The sequence below is a fragment of the Fringilla coelebs genome (assembly GCF_963513975.1).
Source record: "Fringilla coelebs genome assembly, chromosome: 6".
Lineage (NCBI taxonomy): Eukaryota > Metazoa > Chordata > Aves > Passeriformes > Fringillidae > Fringilla > Fringilla coelebs.
In genome coordinates, this window is record NC_140034.1 from 25,409,220 (window position 1) to 25,423,494 (window position 14,275).

At 40.8% G+C, this 14,275-nt stretch overlaps 1 protein-coding gene across 3 annotated transcripts in view; it reads right to left on the reverse strand.

Moving 5' to 3' along the window:
* The window catches only part of PRORP (protein only RNase P catalytic subunit), a 39,974-nt gene extending 25,780 nt beyond the window's left edge, over positions 1-14,194 (reverse strand). Inside the window, exons 1-5 of one of the 3 annotated variants that reach the window (XM_084207328.1) lie at positions 14,129-14,194; positions 12,234-13,635; positions 11,105-11,152; positions 10,199-10,258; positions 9,643-9,775 (exon numbers count right to left, since the gene is read on the reverse strand). In XM_084207328.1, the coding sequence (XP_084063454.1) occupies positions 9,643-9,775; positions 10,199-10,258; positions 11,105-11,152; positions 12,234-13,234 (1,242 nt within the window). In that variant the 5' untranslated portion in view covers positions 13,235-13,635; positions 14,129-14,194. Of the gene's footprint in view, positions 1-9,642; positions 9,776-10,198; positions 10,259-10,610; positions 10,665-11,104; positions 11,153-12,233; positions 13,636-14,128 lie in introns of all 3 variants that reach the window. The other 2 variants (XM_084207329.1, XM_084207330.1) reach the window with 2 other exon arrangements.
* Between the last annotated feature and the right edge of the window lie 81 nt (positions 14,195-14,275).

Here is a 14,275-nt window from a genome sequence, read left to right on the forward strand (position 1 = left end):
AAAACACTGGACAAGGAAACTATCATCTAAAACAAAAAGAAATTGTTAGCACTTGTGAAGTATTTTCCCCACTCCCCTGCCCTAATCTCAATGTATTTTCCATTGATGAATAAAAATTGTCATTGCTGTCTGACAAGGACACCAAGACACAGAAGGAAGTCACTAGGAAAGGCAGTGGCAGGGATAGCAGGTAGAAACAAGTGCAAAACCAAACAACATGAATACCTGACTTCTGGGTTTGCACCACCTATGGACCTCCCCATTGTTCAAAATCTGGCAAGTCATCACTGCAATACTGGATGGCTGTCTGAAATGTAGGAGATGAAAAGAAGCAAAACACATGTAGCCCAAATGAAATTAAGATAGAAAAGCTCTGAGACAAGATGAGTGAAAATAGAAAAAAAAAAAAAGTGGAAGCAGGTGAAACATGTGGTAAACATTCCAACACAGCATTATTTTCTCAATGCTAACAATTGGCAATATTATTTGAAGTAACATAGTTATAGTCATATAAGACATTTTTAAGAAGCAAACTGTACAGGTAATCTTGTCTTTATGGACTCAGTTCAATACAAAACAAGCACTTTGCTGAGAATTTTTCAAGTGGTATTTTATTTCAAGTGGCAATGGTTATAGAGCAGTTCCTGAAAAGGCGTTCCCTGAGGGGCAGAGTAGACTGTTTTGTTCAGGGAATACTACAGCATGTTCAGCATACTACTACAGCTGGGGAAGTAGCAGAGGGGTTCAGTAGGTCTGCACTCTCCTCTGTCCACTCTTGGCTTGGATCCCTCTCACCTCCCAGAAAAGCAGATAGTGCAGGGCTGGCAGAAGGGTCCTCCTGAGAGGCACCAGGATAGGCTCAGCACTTCTCAGAAAGCCATCTCCTGTCTCTCTGGGGTTTACTCCTGGAGCTGGGGAGATGCTGCCGCTTTTTCAGTGTTATTCCTTTGGCCACTGCACGTTTCTGCACCATCTCCTCCTGTCTGTGTCTCCTAACATTCTGAACAGATGCCTGCCAGATAGTGTGCCCTGCCAGCCTCCCAAATCAGCTCAATTGCTTTTGCTTCTTTATGCATAAACTGTGCAAAACAGGGAGGGAAGGTTTGCTGGTGGCAAAGAGACTTATTCAGGCAGGGAAATGAGGAGTTAATAGCAAAGTGCAGAAGACAAATGGCCAACTTTAACTCATGTCACCAACTACAGAAGACTCCAATAAAAAGCCTCAGACAGACTAAAAATCCCAAGGGTGAGTTCATTTTTTCCTCACCACCCATATTTCCCCAGCAACACATGAGAGTGTGTTCTTTCTTTTTCCAGAAAAAAAACCCATTAAGAATGACAGAGAAGGTCTCCTCCCCTGAGACAGTTTTTGAGCTGCCATATTTCTCATCCTCTCTGGACACAGGGAAGGAAAAGGGCAAAGCCTGGAAATAAGCAGCAGGCTACCTCATCCAGACATAATACAAACGCCCAAAGACTTACACGGTAGGAGTGTACTGGGTCTGGCTGAGCTGGAGTTAATGTTCCCCACAGCATTAAGGCTGTGTCTCCAACATTCCCCCTCATCACTAGGCTGGTGGTGGGCAAAATCTTGGAAGGGGACATCCCCAAGACAGCTGACTCAATCTGACCAAAGGGATATACCATCCATATGACACACCTCCTCAGAACAACATCCAAGAGAAAGAAGGGGGCGAGGGGAGGGTGTTTATTATTATGACCTTTGTTTTCTGGAACAACTGCTATGCATACTGATGCTCTACTTCCTAGGGAGTGCCTGGACATCACCTGTCAACGGGAAGTAGAGAATAAATATTTTATTTTTCTTCACTTCTGCATGCAGCCTTTGCTCTTGCTTTAATAAAACTGTCTCTATCCTGATTCATAGGTGTTTTTCCATCTCATTTCATACCCCTACAACACCTTGTCCTGTTGAGATGAGTGATAGAGCAGCTTGGTGGGCACCTGGTGTCCAACCAAGACCAACCCACTACAAAGAGAGAAAGTAGACGATTCAAAGAATGCTGATCTTTTAAGGATTGAGATTTGTCTGGATTTTATGCAGCTCTTACTTCAGTCACAGTAGTAAACAGATGATTCATCCACAGTTCCCTAAAGAAATCTCTCCCATTAGCTAACTGTTGGAAGAAATTAAAGGCTTTCTTTCTAAGCAGTAAATGAAGCAGAGCACAGCTGCAGTTAGGGTACAACTAATCAAGTGAACCCAGACACAATGGCTATCAATGCAGTACAAAGATGACATGAAGGCTACAGAATCCTAGGACATGCCAAGTTGGAAGGGACCCACAGGGATCATTGAGTCCAACTCTTAGCCCTGCACAGGACCATCCCCAAGAGTCAGGTTGGTTTAGGCAAAAATAAGCAAGCTATTCACAAAGGCTTACCCTTCCAAATGGAGATTGCAACATGTGATCCACACACACCTCAGGTGGTGTATGCCACAGGAGCATGTACTTGGAAATATCCTGCTCAGCAGGACAAGAGATGCTCCTAAAGAATTCCTTCAATAAGCCAACAAGTAACAAAACACATATCTCCCTCTCTCCCCACCCCTCTCCAGGTAAGAGCACAAAAATAAACACAGCAAACCCTACACTGATTTCTAACTTGTTCTGACACAGAGTTTTTAAGGAAAAGTCCATCTTTCTTATGGACTTGGAAACATGACTCAAACTGAAGGAACTAAACTAAAACCACATTTTGTATTGCTTATTGACGTGACCCTTCATAAGGCTCAGGTTTTGCAGAGGAGTACTGCAACACAGCAGGGCTGTTACCTCACTGCAGGACTTCCCCACACACACAGCACAGCGCTCACAGCGGCTCCAGTGATATCCTTTTTCACACCATGAACAAAAGAAAAGGGAATTTTAAAAAACCCACCTGATTTCATTCATTGCCTTACTGGGAAAACAGGGGAATGCCAACTATGCAACCTTTAAAAATGATTCACTGCACTTTTTATTAAAAAATCTTTTCTTCACAAATAGATACACATTGACTAAATCACCTAAAAGAAAAGGCCAACTATAACCAAATCCATGATGGAATTTATATTGATGTAAAGAATTTAATAGTTTTTAAATACTTTATTGTCTAATCACTAGGGTGTGGGTGGCTCAAGTCCACTCATACCTTGGCAAAACCACAAAGAGTTGCACTTTTTTTTGCATTCCACATCAGCTGGGTGGCTCATGCACTATTTCACCACCACCTTACCCTGGTATGTACCGGCGCTGCCCCAGAAAGGGGTGTTTCCACGTTCTCCCTTTCCTCAGCCATTCACTCCTGGCTTTGTTCCCTCACCTGCCTATGCACACATTTTAGCACATGGAGAAAGACTCAGGCAGATGAACTCAGCCCATACAACAGTTTTTAGTCTCCACCAGTCCCTCTGCTGAGGTTACAACACAGAAGACTGTCCTGGCATGAAAATGCAGCCAGGAAATGGAACGAGACTGGTAGCAGGTGAGACTACTGGGATCGCCTTTTCCTACATGTAGCCCTGACTATGCTAACTGGCTAAATGATGAAACAACATTTTATGAAATGTAACTCTCAGCCTGGAATATTACAGCAAAGCAAGAGAGGTTGGTTGTAAAAAACAAGAACTATAGGAATTATTATTTGAAAAAGCAAGGAAAAAATGACTAGTTTTGCTACCTTAATTTAATTTAAAGTTTTTTTTTTTTAATAAGTGTACCTTCAAACTTCAAAATCTAGTTTACAGAGCAAGAAGTATTTGAAAAAGCAGCAGTAATAAATATGAAAATAGTACTTCTTGGTAAGACAATACTATTTCAGCTTCTGTAAATACATTCACAGATTTATAGAACAGAAATATACATTTTTCTTCCCATACCAGTGTACATACAGATTACAAGCTTCAAGACTGCAACAAAAATGAGGGAAAGAATTCATTATTAGTATTTACAGATACTATGTTAAACATAATAACAGAAATAAATATTTCAAAACAAAACAAAAAAAAAAAAAGCTAAACAACCAGTAAGAGCAATGACAGTAATCCACATGAGTATTTTAAAATAATTTTAATGTCTATAACAGTTTTAAGTGTATGTCAAGTTTAAAATCACAGAAAATTGAATCTATTGAACATTTTTCTTCTTAAGTCTAAATAAGAAATATGTTAGCAACTAGAAACAAAAATCATGGCATTAGTCAAATTCTCAAACCATCGAAAAGGTCTACTACCTAAATGCCAAAACCCAAAGTAATCTAATATATAAAGGAGACACATGAGCAAATTCACAGAGGACTTACAAATACAAGAAAGGCTATTATGTTCCTGCTGATGTACAAAGTTCAAAAATAAGAATTAAAAAATCCCATACTAAAACATATTCAAATCACTGCAGAAAAGGCCGTTTGTCACTTCCTCTGAACAATAAAGTTTTTGTTCACTTTAGGAATGATGGAGAGACACTAGTTATATTAAAAAATTCAAAACTACGATGCTCAACATATATCTTTTCCAGAATAAGTCACATACTTTAAGCTTCGTACAGCAGAAAAAGCAGTGCTTCCTCTCTTGTTTAATGACAACATACTCAAGGAAACAGCAAATTCTGATTAATAGAATATTATACTGCATTTAACTATAATGTAACTACCCCTATTATCAAACAGGGTGTATTTTAGAGAAGTGAAAACATTCCAATTTTAACAGTTTAATAAAACAGAATGTTTGGGGGTTGCTTTGTTTTCAGCAATCTTTCTTGGTATCAGAAGAAAAATACAGGAATGAACATGAAGTGTGAGAAATAAAATTCAGCTTTCCAGCTGAAATCCAGCCAGTTCTTTTTTTAAGGCACCTTGGTGGAACACTCTTAAATCTATTTGCTGCTATGTCTGATGGGTTTGAATATTTCCCCTACAGTTTCAAAGCTTGGAAATCCCCTTCAAACCCTTCTAAACAGGACGGCTTTTCTCAGTATTGTGAATGGTATCTCTGTGTACTCTGGATTGCACACAATGTGGCCTCTGAGTTTACAAATAACCCCCGAGTCAGGCACTCTTGTGGCTGTAGCCTTGGGAGGAACAGGAAGGTGCTTGCAGGCACTCACTGCGATGTGCATGAGCACAGTGCTGCCCATAGCAGGCACTGCTGGTGCAGGACTCAGCAACATCCATGGGAATAGAGGTAGAGGAGGGAAATGGCACACTTATCCTGGGCTGTGGTATATATTGTGCCACATTCACAACCGGACTGACATATACCCAAAGCTCCCTTTGGGTCACTTAGGCCTTTGGGGCAAATCATGGAGTTGGAAAGAGAACCAAAGCTTTACAGAAAAAAAAAAAGTATCAATCTAAAAGGTAAGAGTTAGAGCTTAATGTTCAGGGTTCCTTGGAAACAGCACCGCCTCATTCAGCTGCAAAAGAACACTGACATGAATGGGCTACTTCCTCTTTGTCGTTCCCCTATGTGCTAGGAGAATATGTAAAATCCCTTCTTAGCCCAGATCTAGTGTGGGAATTCACATGATCACAAACCCATCTCTTCCTGCCTTCTTGACAGCACGCACATATCTCCCATGAGCTTCCTTCCCACTGCACAGCCCTTTCAGGCTTATCAGAAGTATGTAGGAGCCACAAAGGGAATGAAATGACAGCATTTGCGTAAACACCCAGGAGCAGCTGCAACATGAAAGTCATCACAGCACAAGTTGATTCGGCCTCTCAGCATACCAATTATATCCTCTCAGGCTCAATGGCATAGCTCCCAATTAAATGCAGCCAGGGTAAACAAGCATCTGACAGAAAATATCACGCAGAAATTTGGTACGAAAGGTGACAGTCTTATAATAATAACTGTTTCCTTTACCTTTGTATGGCAGCCTGCAAGGTTACAGCTCGCTGTTTTAGAACATCATATGCTATCCAAATAGACTTCCAGAAGTGATGCATAAGGATCTGAATTGATGCCTATTTTTAATGTGTAACATTTCCTTATCGCAGATAATCAGTTTTATAGTTCATGCAAGCCATCTTTTTAACATATTTGTAAATAGTGTTCACTACCATTCTGATGTACAAAGCTCTGTTGTTTGATTTTCTTTCCTAAAACTAATTACAAAACACTTATTTTGTTTTTAATTTCTGCACAACAAACTACTTTTGGGGGATACTCAACAAGCCAAGTCTTTGCTCCTCATTTTCTACTCTGATCACATTTATTCTTAAGCAACAGAAATAAAATAAAGCAACAATGCTGTTGCAAAAGTAAGACAAATAACTATTCCTCAGTGAAGAAAAAAACAGATTCCAAAAGCATTTATATAGTCAATTTGAAACACTGTTGGAAAAAAATATTTAGAGCTCAAAGCAACTCAAACTGTTTCCCTGATTAATCATTTCATTGCAGGAAATATAGATCCACTAAAGAAAACTAGTTAGGAGAAAAGAAGGAATACAAAGCTAGAGTTTCCTATTTGAATTACAGCCACTACAAAAAAAGGTGACTGACTGGAAAATGAAATCCCCCCCACCTTCTCAGACGTATTTACTCACATCCTTATTTCAGCCTCATCACCTAGTTCCCCTCTGGAAGCCCCTGGCTGCAGAAGAAGTCACACAGTCTAACATGCCTAAAATGGGCAGCATATTTTCATCACCACATGTCTGCTTTCATAGCACAAAGGCAACTAAAAAGTCCCAATTTTATTTCTGGAAACATCATGATAGATCATGACACTGTTTTGCCACTACCCCCACATCCATGTCCAAAATTCACTGAGGAAGCAGACTTTAAGCTGTACAAACAACAGTCAACACACCAAGTTCATTTCTACTCAGGGACTACCTGCTGATACAGAACTGGAATGAGATCAACTTTAACAAGTAGGTGGCCCCAGCATGATAAATAATGGAATTTCAGCTATAACACAGTCTAACAGAATCTACTGACATCAAAATTTAATATAGTGTATTGAACCCTTGTTTCATTAGATTGTATGCATTTAATCAATCAGGATCTCACACAGGGGGAACATAATTTCTACTACTCTTCAGCCTGCGTGTGAAGGTCCTGTTACCCAGAACTCCCTTCCTAAATCTCTCCACCTTCAACTGGTACTTCAAACCTAGCCCTGTCTACCTGACACATTCGACATTTGCAAGCCATACAGTGTTCAATAAAACACAGCCTTTGGTTTATTTTATGATATTATAGAACACCAGTACCTATTAAATATTTAAAATGACTGCTACATTTTTAAGGAGAATTTTATTCTCCTGTACAATTTGCAGCTAGACCAGATCAAAAGTCCTGAACTGATAATAAGATCTATGTGGAAATTAGATGTCTGCACAATAGGCTGCATGTACTACAAATACCCCAAGACTGTTTCAAGTTTCTGTAACTGATAAACATGTTTAATGTCTTTGCCTGCAGAAAAGCCTGAAGAATAAACCTGGTGCTCTCTTCCATATTTTCAAAGCTGGTGAAGAACTGAGGTGGTGGCAGCAGCAAACGCCCAATCAATACTCAAAAATAAAGCAAACCTGCCCCAAGATGTGATGTGGGCTCCATCTAGTGGGGCTCAGCTTTGGTCTGCATCACTACCACCAAATCTCTTATCTCCACAAAAAATGTGTCAGAAATAGAACCATGGAATCATTAAAAGTTGGAAAAAAACCTCCAAAATCATCAAGTCCAACCTCTGACTGATCACCACGTTGTCAACTAGGCCACAGCACTCAGTGCCCCATCCAGTTGTTTCTTGAACACCTCCAGGGACAGTGACTCTACCACCACCCTGGGCAGCCCATTACATGTTTTACCACTCTGTCAGTCAAGAAATTCTTCCTCATATCCAACTTCAATCTCTGCTGGCACATCTTGATGTTATGTCCTCTTGCCCTTTTGCCAGTTGCCTGGGAGAAGAGACCAACCCCCACCCGGCTGCAGCCTCCTTTCAAGTACTTGTAGAGACCAGTAAGGTCTCCCCTAAGTCTCATTTTCTCCAGGCTGAATAACCCCAGCTCCCTCAGTTGCTCCTCCTATGACTTATTCTCTAGACCCTTGACCACCTCCATCATCCTTCTCTGGACATGCTCCAGCACCTCAATGTCCTTCTCATGGTGAGGGACCCAGAACTGCACGCACTGAGCACTGGTGGCCTCACCAGTGCTCAGAACAGGAGGACAATCACTGCCCTGCTCCTGCTGGCCACACAATTTCTGATACAGGCCAGGATGCCATTGGCATTCTTGGCCACCTGGGCACACGCTGGATCATGTCCAGCTGCTGTCAAGCAGCACCCCCAGGTCCTGTTCCACTGGGCAATTTTCCAGCCCCTTTGTCCCCAGCCTGTAGCACTGACTGGCTTTATTGTGACAGAAGTCCGGGACCTGACATTTTGCCTTGTTGAGTTGGCCTTGACCCACTGATCCAGTCTATCCAGATCCATCAGCTGAACCTTTCTGCTTTCCAGCTCATAAACACTCCCACACAACTTGGTGTTGCCTGTGAACTTGCTGAGGGTGCATTTGATCCCCTCATCCAGATCATCAGCAAAGGTGTTAAACAGGACTGGTCCCAGCACTGAGCCCCTGGCGTGTAGGGGATACAGTATGGGTAAATGAAGGTGGTATAGAAGGTAACCTTATCCCCCATTGAGCTGCAGCTGGACCAATTACTAAAGATTAGAAGCAGGCCTGATCTCAACAGGCCACACCTGTAGCCAGTAAGAACAAGTGGTATAAAAGAGTGGATTGGTGGAATCCGGAGGAAAAAGAGGCATTAGATGACTGCTGCAAGGACCAGGTAGTGCATAGAGGAGGTATGAAGCTCTGGTGATATGAAATCCTTGCACTATAATGATGTTAGAACACATGCTATCTAAGATGACACTGGGGAACCCCACTGGTGACTGGCTACCAGCTGGGTGTAGCTCCTTTCACAGCCACTCTCTGGGCCTGAACATCCAGACAGTTTTTCATGAGGGGGAGAGCATACCTGTCCAAGCCATGGCTACCAGCTTCCCCAGGAAAATGCTGTGGGAGGCAGTGTCAAAAGCTTTACTGAAGTCATAGAACTGCAATATACTGTAGTGTCTGAAATTGCACCCTCTCATATGTTTACCATGATCTTTGAAAAGCTTGATACTGTATACTGTAATTATATATATATATGAAAGTATATCTTTAAAGCTGAGGAGTAGTTGATAGGTTGGTGGGTTATAAAAGGTGACAGAACAAAATTATAACCAGTTCCTTTACTTTTTTGCAAGCTTGAGATGTCTTATTTTGTTCTATTCACTGGATTTGATTCCATATTTAAAATTCAGCTTTCAGAAGATCAAAAGATTTTAATTTTTAATGTAAACCCCCCCCCACATTTTAATTATTTCAGCATCCATTAACAGCTGGCTGAAAATGTAAGAACAAATAAAATATGAAAGATGCTGAGATTTAGATGCAAATTATAAACACAACTGAATACTTCACAGGATAAACACAGGATACTTCATGGCCTATCTAATGACCTACCAATGTTTAAAGGAAAGGAAAAAATTTCTGGTGTTCTCAAAGTGGCTGAACATTACTTGTATATTATTCTTCTAGCCAATCAATCTGACAGTGCACAAGACCTACCTCCGGACTTGTCTTTCTAAAAGTGTCAGTTCCATGTATCACGTCCCTTATTATTCTCTCACTGAGATGACTGTATTCCTCTTCGGTGAGGTTACTGTCCTCCAGCTGATGGTTGCAAACTGGGCATTGCCCACTGCAATAATAGTGAAACAAGAAATAGAAAGAAAAAGGCTTTTAAATAAGAAATTCCTTAAATATTACTAACTTATCAAGTGTCTGTATATGAGCACAATTCTTTAAAAGAACCCTAACACAATACAATCATCAGAAAGTCAGTTGTAGTATTTCTGCCATGCAACCAAAACCTCATAAAGTCACTAGCTATTATAATCTTTTTATTTTCTTGAAACCATTTCAATTTTATTCAAATACTTATCTAAGCAGGCTACCTCAAATTTGTTTAGTCCAAAATAAAGTGCTCTTACAGTTACAACAGAAGAACTTCTATGGAACCACTTTTGCTCACACATTCTTAACCCATAATAAAATGTGAGGTGATCTAAGTTAGTTTAGCTCTCAAACTGTTTACAGACAGTAAGACAGAAAACAGACTTACCTCTCGGTCAAGACAATTGACTTTAGAATTTTAAAAGTCTTTAAGGCTGGAAAAGTCTGTCTAAAATATGATGAATGATTATAACAGAGTACAGTACACCACACATTCTTACATAATAATATAATATATTTTATAGCAAACAACTCTTAAAAGAGTGAGCTATCCTGTTCTTTCAAGGGCTTAAACTGTGGGCTCTACACGTGCTTTTGCTTCACAGTATGCAATATAGAGTATTTTTATAAACAACCTAAAACTCCCATAATCCACTGGAGATGTTCTCATAATTAATACACTTATAATTGCCAAATTGCTACAAATCATAAAACAAGGTTTCAAATAAATAACATTTAAAATAGCAGTTTACAGACATTAAGAAAACTGTACTGTAATAGAAACACACACCCAAATATACCTGTGAAAATCTAAGAACCGTTTTGTCTTCACTGAAAATGAGATAGGGAGAAACCTGTGCAAATGTACAAATTAACTGCAGTGTGCAAATAGTATCAGTTTTCAAAAAGAGAAGACTTTACACACTAAAGCTGCTCTGCTATAGATCTTGTTAAACAACAGTATCATGAAGCCAACAAAAAAGAAAGTCCTTAAATCCTAAACAGGAGACAAATAAGCCACACAGCAAAACGGTACCTCTTATTTTTTACTGTGTTCTTCTGTCTTGGCTCTGCTAAGCATAATTCTTTCCCAAATGTGCATGGTGGGTCTTAATCAATGTATGAGTTGGAAACTGGAGTTTGCAAAATCATATATCACAACTAAGGTTCATATTCTCAAGGACTGAAATACTTTTGTACATAAGGAAAGCCATTTTTTAATATTTTTGAAGGAAGAGATCAATATAGACTAATCAAGACAACACCTCACTTGTAAATAGAACGTTGCATTTACCTGTCTTTAATTTTGGTCAGGCGTCCTCTCCAGTTCCCTCCTGGTAAACTAATAAGTACAGAGAGAAAGATAAATTAAAAAATTAGGTAGGTTCTTATTGAACAATATCTGAATTACATGTCAGAATAATTATATTTTGGTCAACATTTAGAAATAAAAAAACCCAAACAATCATTTACCTTACAAAGAAAGTATATAAAAATCCATATTAATTTAGTAATGCCTGAAAATATTATATAGAACTAGTATTTAAGAACATGGAAAAACTAACATTGCCAACCTCAGCAGTTTATGCTGTACTCAAATTTTAAGACTCACACAAACAATAAGTGTGCATTGACAGCTTCTGAGTTACTGCCCTACACATTCATAAACCATTCCAATAATGGTAGTGCATTCCCACTGCCACATTTTCCATCCAGGAAGACTAACTTGTAAAATGGCTCTGTAGCTCACATAAATCAAAGCCAACAGCTAAAAAAATCACAGATGGGCTGACATCCAGCCTCATGACAAGTATGGAATGAGCTCAGGTGAACCCCATTGTGCATGTAACTAGTTGTAATCTGCAGAGTCTGACAATCACTAGTCATGACAACAAACCACCTGACCAGCTAAATACTATGCTAAAACATAGAGCTTCCTATTAAGATTGTATAGGATACTAGGAGATGAACAAAGTCAATGCATTTAATCTTCATTTTACCTAGTGGAATTTGCTGCCTCTTTCCTTTAAAGAAAGAAACTATCTAACTTTCAACTAGCTTACTACTTCTACACTCCAATAAATTACAGGAAAAGGCCTCATACACCTGTCAGTATTCCTTATCTAGCACCCCAGAAAGAGATGGAGTCAGCTATTTTGAATTGCTATGACCCAACATGATTTCCTAATTTTTGTACCAAGGAATAATATTTAAAAGGTAAAAGAAAAGGTGAAATGGGTAAAAATTTTAAACTTTCACAGTAATTTGTGAGCAAAAATAAAATGCATCTTTTCATGACAACATGTGTCTTGTGGAGAAGCAAAAATCAAAGTGAGATGTTGAGGGGTCTCAGATTTGATCTGTGGGATAATCTGAATCCCTCCTTCTCAAGAACTGCATCTTGCTACTGAAACTTTATTTACCTTTCAAACCAAAGCTTTATACTCCGCATAAATGTTCTGTGAGGGTATATTTGGTTGTCCCTCAAATATAAGAGGATACCAAAGAGCTCTTTTTCTAACTCAGCACCTTTCACACCCCTGCTGAAGTCAAAAAACGACTGCAGGACATGCAAGGTTGGGACCACATCTTTAGCCAACATCTCATAGTACAGTTCAAAGGCGAGTTGCATTTCTTGGTGACGGTTGGCTGCTTTGATACAAGATTCATAGCACGCCCGTGAGGGAATCATAATCTTTTTTACTTCTTCCAAAACAGTCAAGGCCGTTCTCCATTGATTTGAATTGCTCAGCCCCCTGATTAGAAGGCTGTAAGCCCCACTTTCTAAAATCTTAAACCTGACTTTCATTATGTCGTACACATCACGGATTTCTGAAACCTGTCCCTGCTGGACGCAGAGTGTCAGGTATTTGACCAGCATGTTGTATGCAACGTCACCATTACGCTTTGCCAGGTGGGTCAGCAAGGACTTGGCCACATCAATGGGGCTGTTGCACCTAATCATACTGTTCAGCATCACCTCTTCAAATATTTCAGGTGATTCGAAATCTTCCCTTAGTTTGTTCCATTCCTCAGCCTGCAAGGGTTTTTCTGGAGGTTGTACATTGCTAAACTTATGCCTTGACACAACGTGACTCGTTGACCATTTCTTTGCAGCTCCAACAGAGGAAGAAGAGTGGACTTTCCCTCCAGGTATTTCTTTAGTCTCCTTATTCCATCCTTCTCCTTCTTTGCAATCAATTTCAGACCTTTTCTTGGCAGGTAAGACATCAGTTTCTTTGGCGTCCACTGGTAAAGCAGTGCTGGAAGATGTCACAGAAGTGAAATAGTTAATTTTTTCCCTATTAGGGATGCTGAAAGAGGCAGCAAACAGTTGTCGCCATCTTGATACAGGCCAGAACACGTGACATCTCCATAGCAAAGCCTGAAAACCCTGCTGACTAGTTTGAGAAAAGAGTGCCATCACAACACCAAATTGTCTATTAACTCACTGTATCTGATGAAGTTATAAAACGAAAAATACAGTTTGCATGGGGATGCTTACTAAGAGAAGCCCAAGGGCTGCCAAGCTGTATAAGCTTCTGTTTCCAAATGCTTGTTCTGTGAGTCCTTTTTGTCTCTTACAGACACAAACAATAGTAAAATCTTTTTTTCACAAAAATCGGTCTCTTAAACTGTGAGGGTAATCATCCAAAATGAGGGTATCTTTCTTTCCAGAGAACATGTTTTATATATTCCTGTTTGTTGGTTACAGCAGTGATGTGTTCCGTCAGTGTTGGACACAGAAAGGCAATGTTGATGCAGCTACACAAAAAGCACGGGCTTTTTCTTCCTGCCTTTGTCCAAGTTAAGTCAGCAGATTTCCTAAAAATAAAAATAATACCACGACATCAAGACCTGCTCTGTGGTTTCCTGTGATATTTACATCTGCACACTAGTAAACACGAAATTCAAGGTAGCTCAGGCGACGATTTCAGGTGAGAAATCCCAATCCTGATTCTTCAGGCAGCCCCAGGACGGGGTTCCTGCATTGCTTCCCTCACATTTTTCACCTGGTAACAAACTTCCATTTCACTTGTTTCCCAATCCCAAATCCTTGGTAACGCAGCCGGCAAAGAGGCAGAGCAACACCGCGGGCGGTAATTACACTGAAACGCCAGGGCTACGTCAGATTATACAGGTAAACGCCGGGAGGTCCGCAGGCTGGTCCGCCTTACGGGGAGACTCCGCCGGGTCCCACGTCCCTCAGTCGGTGCCCCACGGACGGGGCCCGGCCGTACCGCAGAACCCCCGGCTCCTGGGAAAGCCTTTCCCGCTCGCCCCTCTCTCCCCCCCTCATCCCCCGCGCGCGGCCCACCTGACGCCAAGCGCGCCGGCCATGCGCGGCAGGCGCGTGCCCCACGGCTGGGCGGGCCAGCTTCCCATTGGCCCGGAAGCGCGTGGAGGGCCCGGGCCCGCGCGTGGAGCCAATCGCGTCTCAGCGGGCGCGGCCACACGTGATCCG